At 41.9% G+C, this 21,034-nt stretch overlaps 1 protein-coding gene across 1 annotated transcript in view; it reads right to left on the bottom strand.

Moving 5' to 3' along the window:
* Positions 1-21,034, bottom strand: part of LOC145392944 (ubiquitin-like protein 7) — a 367,352-nt gene that overhangs the window by 77,499 nt on the left and 268,819 nt on the right. Inside the window, exon 6 of the mRNA XM_080267231.1 lies at positions 6,489-6,588. Coding sequence (XP_080123357.1) covers positions 6,489-6,588 — 100 coding nt within the window. The remainder of the gene's footprint in view (positions 1-6,488; positions 6,589-21,034) is intronic.

Below are 21,034 nucleotides of genomic sequence, written 5' to 3'. Positions count from 1 at the left end.
CCTTCTCACAAACTGGACAGCAGAACACAGTCACATCCCACAACTCACCATAAACAACACTCCCTTACCACACACACACACACCCAAAATCCTTGGTGTAACATACAATACATCAATGTCATTTAAACAACACATCACAAACATTAAAAATAAAATAACACCAAGACTCAATGCTCTGAGGTCACTTGCCCATACAACATTCGGACACAACAAAGAAACCACCACCACAGTATACAAACAATACATACGTTCAGTGATGAATTATGCAAGCCCTGCCTGGGCTTCTAACCTCACCAAAACACACTACAACACTCTACAGACCATACAGAACAAGGCCTAAAAATAATCACAGGCTACACAGCTACTACACCTACAGACCACCTACATCAAGAAACCAAAGTCCTCAAAGTCAAGGATCACCTAGACATGAGAGGCACCCAGTTTCTTGGTGCAACCTCCACAAACCCACAACATCCACTCAGTACACAGCAGCACATCCACCCACACCAAGGTACATCAAAACAACACCCAGCACACGATATCATACTCAAATACTGTCATCTCTCCCCCCTTGCCCACCTCAGATCAGCTTCCAGAAGCACATCCACACTCAGATCACCCGCCGCTCCATTCAGTCACTTAAAGACAACACACAGCTGCATGCACTGCCTCCTGACATCCACCCTTCTGAATCTTATCTTCCCCGTGAGGACAGGGTCCACCTGGCCAGGCTGAGATGTGGGCACCATCCAGCCCTCTTAAGCTACCAGAAGAGGCTGGATGACTCCGTCGCTGATGCCTGTCCAGGATGCAACACAGCACCCCATACTATTAAGCACATTATATAAGACTGCATTGCACACCATCACCTACGCCAACAACACAACATACACTCTTTGAGAGCTCTGTGGGAAAGCCTGGTCTCGGCCATGGCCTTCCTAAGGGACTCGGGGCTGTTCTGCCAGACTGCCTAGGGAACAACTACTACTACTACATCTCCTGGTATTTGTCATCATTCCATGCTCTCGTCTTAGGGGGAACATACACTACTGCCATCTGTCTTGCCATTCTCTCCAGTTTCTAATTTCATATATATCACTTCAGCCCTGCCTTCTCTCATTTCCACGGTATCTACATTTATATTGTTCTTCACTGCTATCATCACTCCTACTCCCATTTTTTCTTTTCTGTCTCTTCTCTACAGTTTGTATTTACCATCTCCCAAATGAACATCAATATCTTCTCTTAATTTGGTCTTTACAAAGCACATGACATCAGGTTCATGTTCCCTCAAGAAATCATTAATATCAAGCCTTGCCAATATCAAACCATCAACATTAGTATATACCACCTTCAAATTATTTTTGATGTTTTGTATACCCTCTTCTCTCCTTCTCTCCGCCGGTACCACTTCCTCAATTTCTGATCTTTCATAGCCATCCCCCTTAGTTTCCTTCACTTCTATTTCCTCACATACCACTTCCTTACTTTCATATCCATCACTCTCCAAAAAAAAGTATTACATTCTTCCTCTGTCCTCTTATCATTTTTTTTCCTTTACTTGTTCCTTCAAAGATCTTAAAACTTCTCTTTCTTCTTCATTCAAATCTTTTCTTATTATAGTATTTTCCATCCCTGTCTCTTTGTTAGTTTCTAGGTCACTTTAAGTATATCATTTGCTACACTTTCTGATGACGACTCCCATTGGTCTTATTTCCCCTTTCTTATAAGGCCCTATCAACCTTACTTCCTCAATTTCTTTTACCCACTTGTCTCCCTCGGGATCAATCTTGCCTAATATTCCTCTCACAAGGTTCGCGTCTCTCTCAAGTCTCAAGGATCTAACCTTTTCTTCTTCCTCCCTGTTTCCAAATATTACCACACATCTGTTCCTTTCTGCAGATTCTCTCAATATTTTCTCTTTTTTCTTCAGTATTTTCACTACATTTTCTTCCATTTTTTTCTTGTTCATTTCCCTTTCTTCCTGGATGATTTCTCTTACGCTGACCACTTCTTTCTTTTTCTTCGTCTACGTGTGCCCACTTTGCCTTATGCTGTTCTAATACACTACTCACCTTCTCCGTTTTATTAGTACTCTCTTCTAGTTTTCTCCTCAATTCGATATTCTCACGCTTCAAATTTCTGATCTCCTCATTTGCCGTCTCACTGGACTGGTTCTGACTCTGTATAGTAATCTCAGTATTTTCAGACACGTCCTTTAACACTAGATTCTCCACTTTCTTTTCAAGTTCACTAATCCTCATAATCAATGTTTTAACCAGATCCATGACATTAGTATTTCTATCAAATCCTGGAAATTCGAGTCCCCTCAATGTTTACATTATCGGCCATGTTTGAGGTTGGTTACAGTACCAAAAACAGCTGTTACTGAAAATACTAAAAACATTCACGTATACTCTTGCCAATAAATATTTACATTTTTGGTAGTCTATATTAACTTACAATATTTTAAACTTAAAACAAGACCATAGGAGACAGGACAAACATAATTCCTGAAAACTACTTAAGGTTTGCAGCGGTGGCTGGGCCTGGGAGCAGTCAAGAAACGTCAGTTCGCTGTGGCTGTTCACTCGTGTGTGTGTGCGTGTGTGTGTGTGTGTGTGTGTTTACAAAAGTTGCAAGGGAACTGAAAAAAGATGTTAATGCTCACATTAGTTTTTAAATCAAGAATGAGAGTAGAGAAAATCAGTGCTGACATTTAACAGAAATTCGTCAGCTAAATGGATGAAGATGATGAACTACCGATATGACGTCACACATAAAAACATTTCTATAAAGTATGTCTTTCCATATTTAAGGTACAATATCACAATAACAGTAAATGCAAATACATTCATATATGCGTGTTTATTCTCCTTATATTACTGTCTCACTTATCAGTAGCATAATAATTGATGATGTGGACAAAAGTAATGTCAGTCACAGGCCTATGGAAATCATCTCTGGCAATGACTTCCAGCAACATCAGTACATGCTGGTGGAGTGTACAGCGACACAGGTATGTCCAACGTTTTTGTTTGGTACGTACATATCTGTTCCTTCATAATGTCACCAAATATTGCATTGCATTATTTGAAAAGAGTAAGACAGGGTGGAAGTGAAGTTAGCAGGGGAGTGAAAGATAAAAATGGTAGATTACTAGTGGAGAAGGGAGAAAAAGTGAGCAGATGGAGAGAACACTTTAAGGAATTGTTGAACGTGGAGGATGGAAGTAATGCGAGTATAAGTGGCTGGGGAATGGCTGGGAGAAGGAGGGAGGTGAGAAGACAGGAAGAAATCAGTAGGATAGAAGTTGTGGAAGCAATGAAGAAAGTTAAATCAGGGAAAGCCCCAGGAATTGATGGAGTGTGTGGTGAAATGCTGAAGCATGGGGGAGAGATAGTAGTAGAATGGATGTGGAAGATGTGCAGATTGGCCTGGGAGGAAGGTAGAGTCCCGGAGGATTGGAAGTCAGGTATAATAATTCCCTTGTACAAAGGAAAAGGGGAAAAAGAAGTGTGTGGTAATCATAGAGGCATTTGTCTTCTTAGTATAATAGGAAAAGTGTATGGTAGGATACTTATTGACAGAGTTAGAGAAAGAACAGAGGAATTAGTTGGAGAAGAACAGGGTGGCTTTAGGAAGGGAAAAGGTTGTGTAGATCAGATATTCATTCTCAGATCTTTAGTGGAAAAGTTTCTAGAGAAGGGAAAGAAGTTGTATGCGGCTTTCATGGATTTGGAGAAAGCATATGACAGGGTGAATAGACTAGGATTGTGGAAAGTGTTAAGAATATATGGAGTAGATGGGAAGTTGTTGAATGCTGTGAAGAGTATGTACGATGGTGCGAAGGCTGCAGTGCGTGTGGATGGTGAACTAAGTGAATTTTTCTCTTTGAAAGTTGGGTTGAAACAGGGATGTGTCATGTCTCCATGATTGTTCAATCTGTGCATGGATGGGGTAATAAAAGAGGTACAAGGTAGGGTAGTGGATGCTGGAGTGGCCCTGGTGAGAGAGGATAGTGTTTGGAAACTCCCTGTGCTGTTGTTTGCAGATGATACTGTGTTGTTGAGTGAAGACGAAGGGGAGCTGCAAGGCTTGGTGGATGAGTTTGGGAGAGTGTGTAAGAAACGGAATCTAAAGGTGAATGTAGGGAAGAGTAAAGTGATGGTCTTTGAGAGAGGTGAAGTCAGTGAATGTACAGCGAGGTTGGATGGTGAGGAATTGGAAAATGTGAGTACGTTTAAGTACTTGGGTAGTGTGATGAGTAAGGATGGAGGTTTGGAGGGTGAAGTGCTTGAAAGGGTACAGCAGGGAAGAAAGGTTGCTGGTTCTTTGAAAGCAGTGATAAGAAACAGGGAAGTGAGCATGGAAGTGAAAAAGTTACTACATGACAGTATTGTGATACCAACTCTAAAGTACGGAAGTGAAGCTTGGACGTTGTTGGAAGGACACAAGTCAAGAGTGAGAGCAGTGGAAATGAGTTATTTAAGAGGAGCCTGTGGAGTCACATGGAGAGAGAGGCTGACGAATGAGGATATAAAGGAGCGTTGTGGTGTTGATGTGGATGTGATAGGAAGCGTTATGAGGAACATACTGAGGTGGTTTGGCCATGTGGAGAGGATGGAGGGTGAAAGACTGACGAAGAGAGTGTATGTGAGTGAGGTGGAGGGGGAAAGAGGGAGGGGGAGGCCGAGGATGAGATGGAGGGATGGGGTGGAGAGGTATATGAGAGAGGGGGGTGTGAGTTGGGAGCAGGGGAGTGAAATGGTGGGGGACAGGGCGACTTGGAGGCGATTTGTTTGTGGCCACCCCAAACGGGACTGAGGCGTCTGGCAATAGATAGATAGATAGATAGATTATTTGTGTGCTAAATGCATTATTTTTTTTTAGTTTTATGCCATGTCCCCTTTTTTCAATAAGGGCTAAGATGATGCCCCTGGGTAGAGGACTTAGGATTGAAGCATGTAGCACTTTATGACAGGATGCCCTTCCTGATGTCTACAAATGTCCCATGGGTAAACTCAAACCTCCGACCCTTTGGCCAGAACGGAGCGCTCTAAATGGAGAAGATTCCCATTACGTGATTTTGTGCTGTATAAACATAGAAAATAAGAAATGATATTACTGAAGAAGAAATCTTATTTTCCTATTATTGTAATGTAACATTCTAAACATGAGCAATGACTGTCAGGATATGTAAACTGAAATCTAACAATGATATTTGTATATGGAGTCTCATACTGCTGTTATCCCCCCAAAATATGATGTGGACTATGGATATCAGTGTTATGTTAGTTACTCACATTAATGACACCATTTTCCATAAACCTGTACCAAAAGAACAGCAAACACATGGTGTCCATTTCTCTACAGAAATGCTGCAGTACTGGTGGAAATTATACAATTTATGGAATACAGCTGGAGTACATAGGATGGACAGGATAACATATCCAAAATCTGTGAAAGATGTCAAGTCTGGAAGTTCTGATCATGGGTACAGTACAAGACTTTGTTTAGGTACAGTAACAATGAGAAAATGAATACTGACATAAAATGAGAGGTATGTATGCACTATAGCAGCAGGCTTGGACATGTATAACATGGGCAGAAAGCTCTACTATACACATTCCTGCCATGTTATAAAGGTCCTAAGGAGCAGCTGCTCAGTATGGCTGAGGAAAATTACTTCGTCACTGGAGATGCAACTCTCGCCCACCCACTGCTTCAAGCACAGGCATAAATTTAAGGTGATAGTGCATTTAGAAGTTAATGTAGCTGGAGTATCTGTGAGTCAGAATCTGTATGTATCACTGAGGGAACCTCAACACAGCACAAATACAAAAGAAGGCACAAAAGGACATACAACTGCTCAATAGACACACACTCTGCTGACCTGACTGGTGAATATTCCAATAAAATGGTGAACAGGATATACAACAGAAAATCTGAGGATGGAACATGGCACTGAGGGTCACAAAGAATAACAGCTGGATATGGGAATAACCGTGTGAGAAAGTGTCATATAGAAATAGAGGAAGCATTTACTGACAAATAATAGGAAAGGGTAGATGAAATAATAGTAGCTACACATGGAGACACACAGGACAAGAGTTAAAAATTTGTCAACTTGGTAGCAACAACAAAGGTGTCTACACACCAAGCAATATGAGAGCAATCGAATCACATGAAGCTCATATTTGTGCACCACATAAATATGGGATGAGACTGAGAGTAATAGTGACTTAAATGCGTGCTGGATAAATGTGTCATTACAACGAGCACCCTGTTGAGAGTTATCCTGCTCTTTCCTCTCCTTTTTGTACTTTTATGATCTCTCCCAATCTATTTAGTGAGAAACATTTTGAGGATGACAATGACAAGGGCAATGACAATAATGATGATGAAAATGATGAAAAGACAGTGAAACATAAGTTCTTTACTACAATTACCACTATGCTAGAGTCAAGACAGTATGATGGATTAACCTGTGGCACTAGCCAAGGCTGCAGCAAGCTGGGCAGGAGTGATAGGCTGAAATGCTGCTGATCCACTGGCTCTGCTTCCACCTCCAGCTGAATCTTCAGACTGAAATGTATAAAAATAGTATGATTGTATGATTCTGCAACAAAATGTTTTACATTCATCAACTTTCCTACATACATGTATCAATAATCATCGTCCCATCCCTAATTTCACCTTAACTTGCACATGCCGGGCAATATTTCACAGTCTTCACCTCACTACAGACAATTTTTTGGAAACTGCAGAAACTTGCTTGTTTTCAAACCTTAATATCTTGGAAACTATAGCACTTAGGAAAACAAATTAACAATCATTTTACTCAACAACTCTTCCTCTTGCGAATGAAAGTATCCCCAGTACTCTAGGTTGTTGTGCTGATGAGTAATGACATGGGGAAGAGAACTAATTTTCACCGCAGGAGCAGCATGAGAGGAGGACGTGTTCGTGCATCTGACCGAGGCGCTGACTATGGCTTTGCTCTCAACATGATAACTTACCCCACTAATAGATGAACTAGACACTGTTGCATCCAAGGCATGCCTTATGGTACTACCATTGAGCCCTTCTCTAGTATTCTTGGAAAATGGCTTGGCAGGGGTGGATGATGCAACTAGCTACAGGCAGCGTGGACAGAATCAGAAAAAGAGGAACCTGAAGAAAGCATTGTACACCTGGCAAAAGCAAGGGACAGGCTGACTCTCACCTGTGTGGTATAGAGGGACTCCCTCCCTACCCTTTCGTGGTGAGATGAAATGGTGGCCAGTTCAAACAGTGATGGGAAGACACTTGTGTGCATAGCCAATACCTGGTGGCCCAGTAGCAAACCGACTCTGACACATATACACGTTACTCGGCGGATGGGGGTTAACAGGAAGGGAATGGAAAGGTTGTTGCTGTTGCTGCTGGCCTTGGCTTACCTTGATGTTAACGCAGTGGACTTCAGAAACCATCCACTTCAGCCAGGCAGTCCCAGAAATATTTGTTTACCATATTTTGCCGTGTATAAGACGCACATTTTTTGTCTCAAAATTACCTTGAAATATCCCCATACATCCTGGAGGCCAGACTAGAGAGGTTAGCTTGGTTCCATTTAGAAAAAACTATTGTAAAGACATCATCTCACTGCTTGGCAATCACAGGTATTTTCTAGAGTATAACAACTGATTTATTACCATACAAAAAAAAATTACTTGTGTATATAATCAGCAGATTTTAGAAACAGGCAAGTTCAAGAACACACAAAACACTAGCTGTCTGTTTAGGTACAATACAACTGGCCACGTGACAGTCTTGGGGTTTAGTTATATAGCAATTTTGCAGTTTAGCGTCGAGCATACACCCTACTCTAGCAAGCTACCAAGATCACTGGTGAATTTGCTAACCTTCTAAAAGGCAATCATAATCATGTCACTTCCCATCCACTCACTAGCTAGCAAAGCAATCATATTGGAGAGATGCTGGCTAGCAAAACTGCGGACTTATTTTAACAGACGTCTGTCACTTATGGAAACTTAATCACCTGTTAGACTGGCTTCTCTTACTGATATTTTGTTTAATTTGAAACAAGAGTATCACAGAAGAAAACAGTCTTATATTACCAGTAGCAAAAAACAGGGAAAATAGTTGTAATGTTAAACATGACTGCCTGAAATTACAGCTACACTGTATTTTTCAGCTGTGACTGTAGTACAGTAGGCTCATCCAGTGCGCGTCATCACAGTGGCCGAATCGCATTGTGGGCGAGTGACCAAAAATCATAACGAAAAAACCTGAATGCACGAGGTAGAGGCAAGAAGTGGCTTAAAAATGCCATTTTCCATCAGTACGCAACCCCCCCCCCCACACACACAACGCACCAAAAGTGACCTAGAGGCTCATGGGGAAGGTGCTCAAGAGGAGTCTACAATAAGATATTGCCAATAACAGCTTTAATAATAACGTTTTCGGCAATAACAGTAAGTTAGAATAGATACCCCGTTTCTATAATAATGATGTTTATTTCGTGAATACCAAGTTGTTATACTGCCAATACGTCCATAACAAGATGAGGAATGAAACAAACAAGCAAGAAGAGATGAAGGAAATTGCTGTTAATGTGAGCAGTAGCGAGGAGGAGAGGGAGGATCCTCCCCTCACCACCTCCTCTGACTCGCCCACCACCGTCCTCCACTGCCCCACCTGACTCACCAGCCACCTCCCTCTCCACCTTCACAGCCCCACCTGACTCACCTGCTTCACCTGGCATACCTGCAATCCCCACCATAATGACTATTGCTGCATTCTGGAAGAAATGTAATATTCGACAGGCCATAAATTTCTTCGTCAAAGCCTGGAATAATACAACATTGGCAACCGTTAAACAAGTGTGGTGCTGCCGGGGTGGTGGCAGGGGCACTGTAAGTGCGTTGCTGTGCCTCAGAACTCTTGTTGTTTAAATCCAACATGCCTGTTGTCTACTGTTGTTAAGGTGCCTGCCAATATTTTTGTTATTGTAGCTATATCTGTAGTACAATGTCTGAAAAATTTGACCTTTTTTATGTCTCTAAGGGCCAAAAAATGTCCAGGTATGAGAGGGTACCACCCATATGTAATTATTCCCATAAGATTATGTATTCCCAGTACGCGAATTCCCAGTGTGCGAGGTCGTGGACCGCCCAATCTCTCGCGCACTGTGCGAGCCTACTGTATTTTAGCAATGTCTAAGCTCCTAAGGGCTCAGTCAATTACAGTACAAAAATCCCATGATTACCTGACATAATCCAGTAGAGCTACAGGCATGTACAGTGGGAAAAATCTGGATACATGTACGAAGCAATATCCTCAACTGTATCCATAACCTACCTATATTCAACTTACTACCTATCCCCAACTTATATGTACAGTACCCCTCCTAATTTTGGCAGTGTTCTCCGGTCTTCCAGCAGTATTTAGACATCAAAACACACATGGGAATATCCCATGTAATGCAAGACACTGAGAGAACAATGCGTAAACAACAAAAATCCACAAATACCCTACCTATATGTACACTCATGATTACTAATCTCTGACCAGAGTTAGCCAAAGTCGTGGCCAGGCGTAGGCTACACAATCAGACACTCCCAACCATCGTTCCAGAAAGGTTCAGTGCTTCAATGAACAATTTCCTAAGCATCACTGAGACACTTTAGGTCCACATATGATATTACTTTTTCAAGCATTTTATATGCATTTAACAAATTGACATGAAAGTTGGCCACAACTGCTTTTTTTAGTGTGTAATGAGTGCTTGATGCTATTTGACATTAATACTGTGTTTTATTAGAACACCAAATTCTGTCACAGTATGGACCCCCGACATATGTACCCGAGCGAAAGATTTATCGCATCAACAAGAAATGGGGGCAGGGGTTGGAGGGAAAACTCTGTAGTGCAATAGCAAACGTTTTTGGATATCTCACCCAACTTTGAAGTTACAAGAAAGATGGAAACCAATTTTGAAATCGCATAAAATTCCTCTATTATTTTCATTTCACAGACATCCCGTAATTTCCAATAGTTTTTCCGAAAATCGTGGAAACAATTTTCTACAAGGCAGATCAGCGTAACTGCTGGCTATGAAAGAAGAAATAAAGGTCTAAGGTTGCATGAGTAGTGCAGCAGTATTGTCCAACGATTGCTGAGAGTAACCAGGTTTTGCCATTTCAAAACAAATAATACCTTCTGTTTGGCTTTTTTTTTTTTTTTTACTGAATCCGAGTCATACTAATACAATACCCTGATCAACGAAAGAAACTGAATTTCTGATTCATATCAGAGGGCACCAAGAGATTTGATGAAAGTAAGTGCTGTGAGTGAGCAAAAAGCAAAGTCATTATAAACCTGCTAGGTCCGAAGCCCTAGATCTAAAATTAATACAAGAGGAGCACTGGTTTTAGGAAGTGTGAGGAAATATTTCTGGTTTAATCTAATAAGTTCTTTTTAGTATTTTCAGGTCAGGAAATTGGAGGAAGATGATGAGCCACATGAGAAAATAGTCAGCACTGCCTGACTTGCTCGCTCGATGACACGTTCCACACTTACGGTGTGGACACCTATTACATGTTTAATCTGTTTATTATTTTGCTGACCTATTATTTGATGTGACCCTTTAACTGAGCTGTTGATAGGTGATTGTGGAGAAATATCCAAGACTGCCATAGCAGCCGGCATCCCCACGACATACTCTGAGGAAGTATGCTTTATATACATATATCATTGACAAAAATTTACCATTACTTGCTACTTCGAACTGAATGTTTTTTTCTAGTGATAACAGGCCTCGTTACCATCCACGGGAATGGTTGCACTATTCCAACGCAACGTCTAAGCTGCATGCCCCATCAGGTCAAAATGCGTGCCAATTAATGCCGTTTATTCAAAAATGGCTATTACCCCCTGGGGGTAGGGGGGTTTCTCAAGAATACTCCCCCAGTATCCCTGCTTGTTGTAAAAGGCGACTAAAAGGGTTGGCGGAGGGTTAGTGCCCCTCCCCGGAAAACAACTAACTAAAAAAACAAACAAGAAGCCTCGGACAAGGACTGACCAAGTGATGACGATCCAGGACCAGACAAAGGACTTGGTAATGGCTACGAGGAATGTAAGAGGAGCGAATGATGAGGTGAAAGAGAGAGAGATTGTCCAGGTGCTTGAGGGTGCAAAAGTGGATGTATGTGGAATAACTGAAACAAAATGGAGAGGAGAAAGTGTGAGAGAATGGGAGTATGGATGGGGTATATGTGCAGGAGTAGGTGAGAATGAGAGGGCAAAGGATGGAGTATGTACAGTTGTGAGTAAAAGATGGAAGAAGAGCATAAGACAGTATGGATCAGTTGGGTCAAGGATTGTGTGGGTAAAATTGAAAGTTGGAATACAAATGTGGGCGATTGTGTGTGTGTATGCGCCAACGCAAGATCGTCCTAGCAGAGTGAGAGAAGAGTTCTGGACAAATGTGGAACTGTGCATGGAAAAGTTTGGAAGGAATGAGAGAGTGTTTTTGATCGGTGATATGAATGGTAAAGTAGGGAATGTGAAGGTGAATGGAATAGTTGGTGAGTGGGGTGTGCCTGATGCGATAGATGAGAATGGGAGTGCGTTAGTGAACATTTGTGCTGGGAGGGGGTTGGTGATAGCCAATACCCTCTTCAGGCATAAAATGATCCACAGGTATACATGGCGAGTGATGAGAAGGGTGGGTGGTGAACTGAATGAAAGGAAGGCAATGATTGATTATGTGTGTGTGGATGAAAGGATGCGAAGATGTGTAATGGATGCAAGAGCTTATAGAGGTTGGGGTAGTGGACTTTCTGACTGCCATAGCAGTCTAGACTGCCATAGCCAGAACTAGGATACAAGTAAGATGGAGGAACAGAAGAAGGGAAAGACGAGAGGAAGGAGTAGTTGCAAGGAGAGTGGAAAGGTTACAAGAGGATGAGAAAAAGGCAGAGTATAAGAGAGAAGTGGAGGAACGATTGGGCAAATATGAATTAGAGCAGATGGGGGACATGGAAGGTGTTTGCAGGATATTTACAGAAGAAATATGTGCAGCATGTGATGTGGTGTGTGGGAGGAAGAGAAGACGGAGAGGGGGTGCAAGGAACAGCGTGGTGGACTGAAGAAGTGAGACAGACCGTGGCACAAAAGAAGAAAGCATACAATGAATGCATGAGAAATAAGGGCGTGGAAGAAGTTGAGAGGTGGAAGAGAGAATTATATGTAGAAAGAAAGAGAGAGGTGAAATGATTAGTAAGAGAGAGTAAGAAGAGAGTGGATGAGGAATTTGGAAGGAATTTGAGTGTAAAGTGGAGGGACTGTAAGAAAATGTTCTGGAAAGAGGTGAAGAGAGTAAGACATGGGTGGATGTGAGGTTAGCAGGGGAGTGAAAGATAAAAATGGTAGATTACTAGTGGAGAAGGAAGAAAAAGTGAGCTGATGGAGAGAACACTTTAAGGAATTGTTGAACATGCAGGATGGAAGTAATGCGAGTATAAGTGGCTGGGGAATGGCTGGGAGAAGGAGGGAGGTGAGAAGACAGGAAGAAATCAGTTGGATAGAAGTTGTGGAAGCAATGAAGAAAGTTAAATTGGAGAAAGCCCCAGGAATTGATGGAGTGTGTGGTATAATGTTGCAGCATGGGGGAGAGGTAGTAGTAGAATGGATGTGGAAAATGTGCAGATTGGCCTGGGAGGAAGGTAGAGTCCCGGAGGGTTGGAAGTCAGGTATAATTATTCCTTTGTACAAAGGGGCATTTGTCTTCTTAGTATAATAGGAAAAGTGTATGGTAGGATACTTATTGACAGAGTTAGAGAAAGAACAGAGAAATTAGTTGGAGAAGAACAGGGAGGCTTTAGGAAGGGAAGGGGTTGTGTAGATCAGATATTCATTCTTAGATCTTTAGTGGAAAAGTTTCTAGAGAAGGGAAAGAAGTTGTATGCGGCTTTCGTGGATTTGGAGAAAACATATGACAGGGTGGATAGACAAGGATTGTGGAAAGTATTAAGAATATATGGAGTAGATGGAAAGTTGTTGAATGCTGTGAAAAGTATGTATGATGGTGCTAAGGCTGCAGTGCGTGTGGATGGTGAACTGAGTGAATTTTTCTCTTTGGAGGTTGGGTTGAAACAGGGATGTGTCATGTCTCCATGGTTGTTCAATCTGTTCATGGATGGGGTAATAAAATAGGTACAAGGTAGGGTATTGGATGTTGGAGTGGCCCTGGTGAGAGAGGATGGTGTTTGGAAGCTCCCTGTACTGTTGTTTGCAGATGATACTGTGTTGTTGAGTGAAGACGAAGGAGAGCTGCAAGGCTTGTTGGATGAGTTTGGGAGAGTGTGTAAGAAACGGAATCTAAAGGTGAATGTAGGGGAGAGTAAAGTGATGGTCTTTGAGAGAGGTGGTCAGTGAATGTACAGCGAGGTTGGATGGTGAGGAATTGGAAAATGTGAGTACGTTTAAGTACTTGGGTAGTGTGATGAGTAAGGATGGAGATTTGGAGGTGAAGTGCTTGAAAGGGTACAGCAGGGAAGAAAGATTGCTGGTTCTTTGAAAGCAGTGATAAGAAACAGGGAAGTGAGCATGGAAGTGAAAAAGTTACTACATGACAGTATTGTGATACCAACTCTAACGTATGGAAGTGAAGCTTGGACGTTGTTGGAAGGACACAAGTCAAGAGTGAGAGCAGTGGAAATGAGTTATTTAAGAGGAGCCTGTGGAGTCACATGGAGAGAGAGGCTGACGAATGAGGATATAAAGGAGCGTTGTGGTGTGGATGTGGATGTCATAGGAAGTGTTATGAGGAATACACTGAGGTGGTTTAGCCATGTGGAGAGGATGGAGGGTGAAAGACTGACGAAGAGAGTGTATGTGAGTGAGGTGGAGGGGGGAAGAGGGAGGGGGAGGCTGAGGATGAGATGGAGGGATGGGGTGGAGAGGTATATGAGAGAGAGAGGTGTGAGTTGGGAGCAGGGCAGTAAAATGGCGGGGGACAGGACGACATGGAGGCGATTTGTTTGTGGCCACCCCAAACGGGATTGAGGCATCTGGCAATAGATAGATAGATAGATAGATAGGCTATTACAGTATACATGATGCCTATACCCACATACAGTGGCACATGTTTATTTACTTGCTGGAAATTGCCCAGCTGCAGACTGACTGAAAATAATGTTGGCCCCTGTCAATAAACGCAGGTTACCGTATTTCGCGGCATGTAAGACGCAGCATTGTGAAAGACGCACCCTAATTCTGGCAGGGCAGTTCTGTGAAAAAAAAGTTTGCCCCAACCAAGACTGCAGTAAGGTTTCTTGATAAGAGCCATTACCACACAGATACACACTCACCTTTCAGAATCTATTCATTACTGATCATCAGCCTTTGGTTTCTTTTTTTATATACAAAGAATGGTACAGGAAAAGAAAACAATGCCCCTTCTTGACAAAACGTAACTGATATGAGCCACTATCACTTAGATACAACACTCACCTTTCAGAATCTATTCAGTACTGCTCATCATCCTTTAGTTTCTTCTTTTATGTACAAAGAATGATACAGGAAAAGAGAAAACAAAACCCCATCTTAACAAAACGTGACTTCAAACCACGAGGCCATCTCAACTTTGTTGATAAAAATGTATCAGTAAACTGATCTAAACACTGTTTTTAATATTTTATGAATTTAAAACCACAAATGAAGTCAATAAACTCTATTCTTTCATTCACTGACGAAAACATAAAATACAATGAATGTTCACATCAGTTCATTTATCCTAAAAGAACCCCGTCATAGTCCACACCTGTTACGGAATTTCCTCACATTGCCTTGACTCAAGCACAATATCAGACGACTACCATCATTAATCATGCACTCTAACTAACCTGTAATTACCTCCACAAATAATATAAAAGGTAGCACTTGTAAATACACAAATTACAATGTTTTACAACCAAAGTTCAATATAGCAAGGCTGCTTGGGAACAGGATAGACAGCTGTTTTTACTCTCTTCTCTCAGTATCACTCCTTCACTGTCAGCTATGTTTGCCTTGCAGCATCAACAATTAAAAATGTATGCTTCACTGATCATAATTTACTATAAACATTCATTTCAAAACATACTATGGTGAAAACATCCATTGTTACACCTTAGTAACACTGCTGCCTCCCAGTCGCTAGACAGCAGTCTCTACCCCTTCCTCTCAGTATCACTTCCTCACTGTCAGCGATGTTTCCCTTGCAGCATCAACAGTTAAAAATACGTTCTTCACTGATCACAATTTACTAAAAACAGACATTCATCTCAAAACATGTCGAGAATGGTGAAACTATCCCTTAGCAACACTGCTGCATCCCAAGCGCTAGACACTGGCTCAACCCTCATCTCCCAGTATCACTCCCTTACTGTCAGCTCTTTTCCTTGCAGCATCAACAATTAAAAATGCATATTTCTCTTACCAGAATTTGCTAAAAACAGACATCCATCTCAAAACATTCGAGTACTGTGAAAACATCCATTTTTGGTCTTAACACTGCTGCCTCCTAGTCGCTATCGTACACACACACACACACACACGCACACATGTACACACCACATGCAACATTCGCTCACCTCTGAAACATTTACATCAGTCCGTTTTGGAGTACCCAGTGGCTTTATTATATGCCAAAAACATCAAAATGTATTTGGTTGTTCAATATAAATATCATCACTTAAGGACATGAAACATCTCAAACAATTTATTCATCCAAACATCGTCAGTGCAAGACTAAAGGTGTACAGCACCATTGATCCTAAATTTTCCATGGTTGCATCTGTCATGATCACCTAAAACCTATATTCACTTCATATTACTGACATGGTGAAAATTTCACTCGTCTTCAAATCCTGAGAATTCATCACTACTTCCCCGAGTCCTGAAGCATCACTGGAAGTCATCACCTCAGTCATCATCACTGTTTCACTGTCACTTTCATACAGTAAATGGTCCTCAGTACCATCCATTGAATTGCTTATACCACACTTCATACGATTTTTAACTTGGCAATCGCTTTTAACTGAGTACAGGCGATATTCAGACTTGGGGCATTTGATACAGCCCACATTAACCTCCTCAGTACATGTTTCCTGAACTGAATAAAATCATATGGCGAGCATGAATAAACTACCCTATAAAATACATTGCTGGGCTGAAGGGATTATAATAAGCGGATTATCAGTTCCCTAGCCTGACTCTTCCCACTTCTACTTCCTTAACTACACCCACACCAAACTCTCACCTACACCTTAGGATTCTGGTCGTTTCGGCCGTAACGTCCAAAATGGCAAACGATTTTACAACCTAACCTAACCTAACCTAACCTAACAAATTTGGACGTTACGGCCTAAATGCTCCCCATTGCCGATCATGAGAGCTTTGCTTAGGCAGCAGAGATGCAGAGAGTGAACGTTGTCAATCATTCTGATCGCTTCGTCCTGCTAAGAATACAGCAGAAATGGCGGACGCTGATATGAATGCCCGTCAGGCACTGCTATTTCAGATATTGCATCAGTTATGCTACTCAGTGAATTTTATCCTATTTTCATAACAAAATACTGTAATTGGGTGTGCCCTGAGTTGCATAGACATTGCTAAAGTACTTCACTTAGCTGAAAAAGTGAAGCCGTAACTTCGTTAGCTTGCTAGAGTTGGGTACGCTAGACACTAAACTGCTAAGTTGCTAAACCGCTAAACCCCTTGACGGTATTGGCCAGTTGAGCTGAAAACAATCCCGTGAATGCTTTGTGTTCTTGAACTTGCATGTTTTAATATCTGCTGCATATATACACTCACAAAATATCACAAAAGTAACTGACCTAATTAGGGTTACTGAATTTCCATACGTGACGAAAGTCTGTTTTGATGACTTGGCAGTTTCACTAGCCAGCATCTCTCCAGCATGATTGCTTTGCTAGTTAGTGAATGGATGGCAAGCAAAGTGGTCATGACTGCCTTTCAGAAGGTTAGCAGACAGTTCACCAGTGAGCACGTTAGCTTGCTAGAGTAGGGTGTACGCTAGACACTAAACTGCTAAGTTGCTAAACCGCTAAACCCCTTGACGGTATTGGCCAGTTGAGCTGAAAACAAACCGTGAATGCTTTGTGTTTTTGAACTTGCTTGTTTTAATATCTGCTGCATATTTACACTCACAAAATGTCACAAAAGTAACTCTGTATTTCCATACGTGACAAAAGTCTGTTTTGATGACTTGGCAGTTTCACTAGCCAGCATCTCTCCAGTATGATTGCTTTGCTCGTTAGTGAATGGATGGTAAGCAAAGTGGTCATGATTGCCTTTCAGAAGGTTAGCAGACAGTTCACCAGTGATCATATACGTTAGCTTGCTGGAATAGTGCGGATGCTAAACTGTTAAATTGCTAAACCGCTAAATATCTTCACGATGTTAGCCAGTTGAGCTGTAAACAAACCCGCGAAAGTTTTATGTGTTTCTGATCTCGGGTGTTTCTTAAATCTGCTGCATATACACACTAGTGTATATTATTTTTAAAAATAAAATCAAGTCTGCATACTGTAGAAAACACCTGTGGTTGCTAAGCATTGAGATGATCATCTTTATAAGAGTTTCTTCTCAGTGAAGCCTAACTAACCTGCCTTAGTCTAACGTGCAGGACGCATGGGGATATTTTAAGGTAACTTTGAGACAAAAAAGTGCGTCTTATATGCCGCGAAATACGGTACTATGTTAAGGAGGAGAAACCATTAAAAAAAAAAGATATGGTAATATAAAAGATATGAAGCACAGAACGCTTCAAATCACCTGGTTACAGTTCTTTGCCCCGCCCAGAATTGCAGAGGCTGTGTTCGAATGCGTGGCTAGCGTGTGGTCATAACCCTGCCCGCCACGCGTCTCTGGTAAGAGATTAGTATTCATGAGCGTACAGTACCCCTCCTAATTGTGGCAGTCTCCTTTGGTCTTTCTGCTATGTAGACATCAAAACATACATGGGAATATCCAATCTAATGCTAGACACTATGAAAACAATGTATACACAACAAAAATCCACAAAAATATCAATGAAGACAACGGTTGCAAAAAGAATTTAAACCCTATCAGGAATTGAAAGTTTTCAGTAAGTTTCTGAGACACCACCAGAGTGGAGAACCCAGCTATGGTTGTGTCCTCGGTACAACAAAAAATATTTCCACACCTAATTTTATCACTGGAAATTGATTATACTGGTATAAATTGTATACCCACATCTTTGCTTGTGTTTATAAGCTGATGAAAACACAAAAAACTGATGAGTAAAAGTACAGAAATGCAGTAAGAATAATCTTGTTCAAGAGTAAAAACTGCTACACATAACTTCCCAACATCCTTGTGCAAAATTCTGCCTGCACCATGCAAGAGCTAAGTAAGCGTCTATGCAGAATTCCACAAGCTTTCACATGGTGTTTTCAGAATTTCAATATGACCAATAGTTTTCAATTAAATTGCCAAACTCTAAAAAAACTCACTGGTGGCAATGCAGGGATGGTGGGAAATGCAACACTCTAAGCTGGGGTAGAGGAGGGCGAGGGAATGGGGAGGAAGGGAGACATGCCTGTCAGTGCTGAGCATGGATGGGGATGGAGGAAGGAATGGGGGTAGGGGGGAAGTGAGAAGTGAGGGAGGCTGGGGAACTCTGACCTTTCGGTAAGGAGCCAGACAGCCATTTTGCTCAGCTTGTGGGTTACGGGCCTGTCTTACTCGAGTGCTAGAGGAACTTTCCAAGCGATCTGAATAGCTGGAGGACTTTGATCATTTGGCAGGGAGCCGAAGAGCCATATTGCTCAGCTTGTGTGTTACAGGCCTATATTACTTGCATGCTGGCAGAATTTTCCAAGTGACAAGGGCAGCCGGAGGACTTTGATCATTTGGTAGGGAACTGGACAGCCATTTTTGCTCAGCTTGTGGGCCCAGTCTATTACCTGCATGTGGCCAAAGAGGCTGGCAGGCCACCCAACTGATTTTTTAAATTTGTAGGCAGCCACGATGACGATGTTGGAAATTTTATGTTCGGATACAGACAAAGAAATCTGGATACAGAAGTAACAGAGCCAAGGCCTAATGTCCAGATACGGAGTGTCCGGAAAATCAGGGGATTACTGTACTTTATGAAAATGGGATAAAATATACTGGGTTGCATAATTAACACAATATTTGAAATTAGCAGAGCCTGGCAGGCATTCATTGCAGCATCTGCCATTTTAGTTGTATTCACAGCAGACAAAATGATCAGAGTGATCAATCCTGTTCACCCTCTGCCTCACTGCAGATCAGAGTGATTGATCCCATTCACCCTTTGCCTCACTGCTGATCAGAGTGACTGATCCTGTTCACTCTCTGCCTCACTGCCGGTCAGAGTGATCAATCCTGTTCACCTTCTGTCTCTCTTGCAGCCCTAGCAAAGCTATCATGATCGGCAAAGGTGAATGCAGTCCAATGTGTGGGTGTGGATGTAGTTAACTCCTAAAGTAGGCAATTCGCTCAGCAGGTCTGTTCCTCCAGCCGCAAAACAGGGTCGATTTTTCGACTTTCACCAAGGTAAAAATTTTTCTTCTACATTTCAAGAGACTGAATTTACACACCTGAAAATGTATGTTTCAGCCAGACTGATCAAATAGTTATCACACAACTGCCCGTCAAAGATGTAAAAATGTTACCAATCCCCCATGGGTGAAAACTGAAAATGCATTATTTATGGTAAATAATTAAATATACATAACTAATGTCAATGTGAAGTGTTCCCTAGACATGAAAAGTCAGTGTGGCATACGTCCATAGCAACAAAACAAGCCAGGGGAAAAGTGGAGGTGGAGTGTGTATGGCTGGAAGGGGGAGGAGGATGGAGGGATAGGGAAGGAGGGATAAGGGAGGAGGGAGGGGGAGGAAGGAGAGGGGAGAAGGGTTGCTGTGCACACACACCACTGTAGGGGGTATATTGAGGTATGGTTGGTTGGGAGGAGACAATGTGGAGATGACACAATAGGGCTGAAGGAGGTAAAGTGACTGGTGGTGGGGGAGGGGTTCCTTCTCCCCCACCTGAGGGGGCCAATCACACCATGCCACCCCAGACACTCTAGTTCTCATTGATCTGATCCTATATACGCCACCAAAGGGGCAGAGTTACCTTCCCCCAGTTTTTTGTGTGTCTTTATCGATCATGCGGGATAAGCTGGCGTGTCAAATTACACAAAAGCACAATCGTGTGGCATCGGTCTTGAGGGGTTAAGGAGGGAGGAGTGGAAGAGGTCTAGCTAGCGGCACAATGATAAACTGCTTACCATAATCCCTTCATCCCAGTAATGCATTTTATAAGGTAATTTATTCTTGCTCACCAGATGGCTTTAATTCAGTTCAGGAAACATCTTGTACAGAAAGGCTGTATCAAATGACCCTAGTACGAAAGGTTTCACCTGTGCTCAATAAAAACACTTGCATTAATAATATTGTACTATGAGAATAACTGCAGTAGCCTTCTTAGCTTATGCTTGGCAGCTTCTTTGACTAACTGTTAGAAAAAAACAAGGATATGAAAGACGAGGGCTTTCCCTCCCTCACCTATGCTTTCAGCTCAAACTGGAAGAAAATGTTTGAGGGAGTGATGTAGGATTTTGGTATGACAATGAAAAGTATTTGGTGTAGGGAAGTCCAGCAGCAGAATGAATATCTGTCTGTCTCAGTACCTACCCACCTGTAATTTTCTCTCTCTAGCTCTCTATCTCATATTCATCTTGGCATTTCCAGTACAAAATTATGTTCTCATACTTGAGAATCAGCAGCATTTTTCTTGCACTTTTCTTTGAGCTGTCACGTACTGTACAATGGTAGCTCACTATAATATGTTTAGTGAGTGTTGTGGGCGGGGTGTGTGCATGTGTGTGTACTGTGAGGCAGCAGTGTTACTAAGGCATAACTGGATGTTTTCACTATACTCGATGTGTGCTGAGATGAATGA

The sequence above is a fragment of the Coenobita brevimanus genome, chromosome 23 (assembly GCF_032717465.1).
Source record: "Coenobita brevimanus isolate Jiangsu-jjx chromosome 23, ASM3271746v2, whole genome shotgun sequence".
In the NCBI taxonomy this organism is placed as follows: Eukaryota; Metazoa; Arthropoda; class Malacostraca; order Decapoda; family Coenobitidae; genus Coenobita; species Coenobita brevimanus.
The sequence above is the reverse complement of the archived record's forward strand: the minus strand, read 5'-3'. Positions and strand labels throughout refer to the sequence as shown.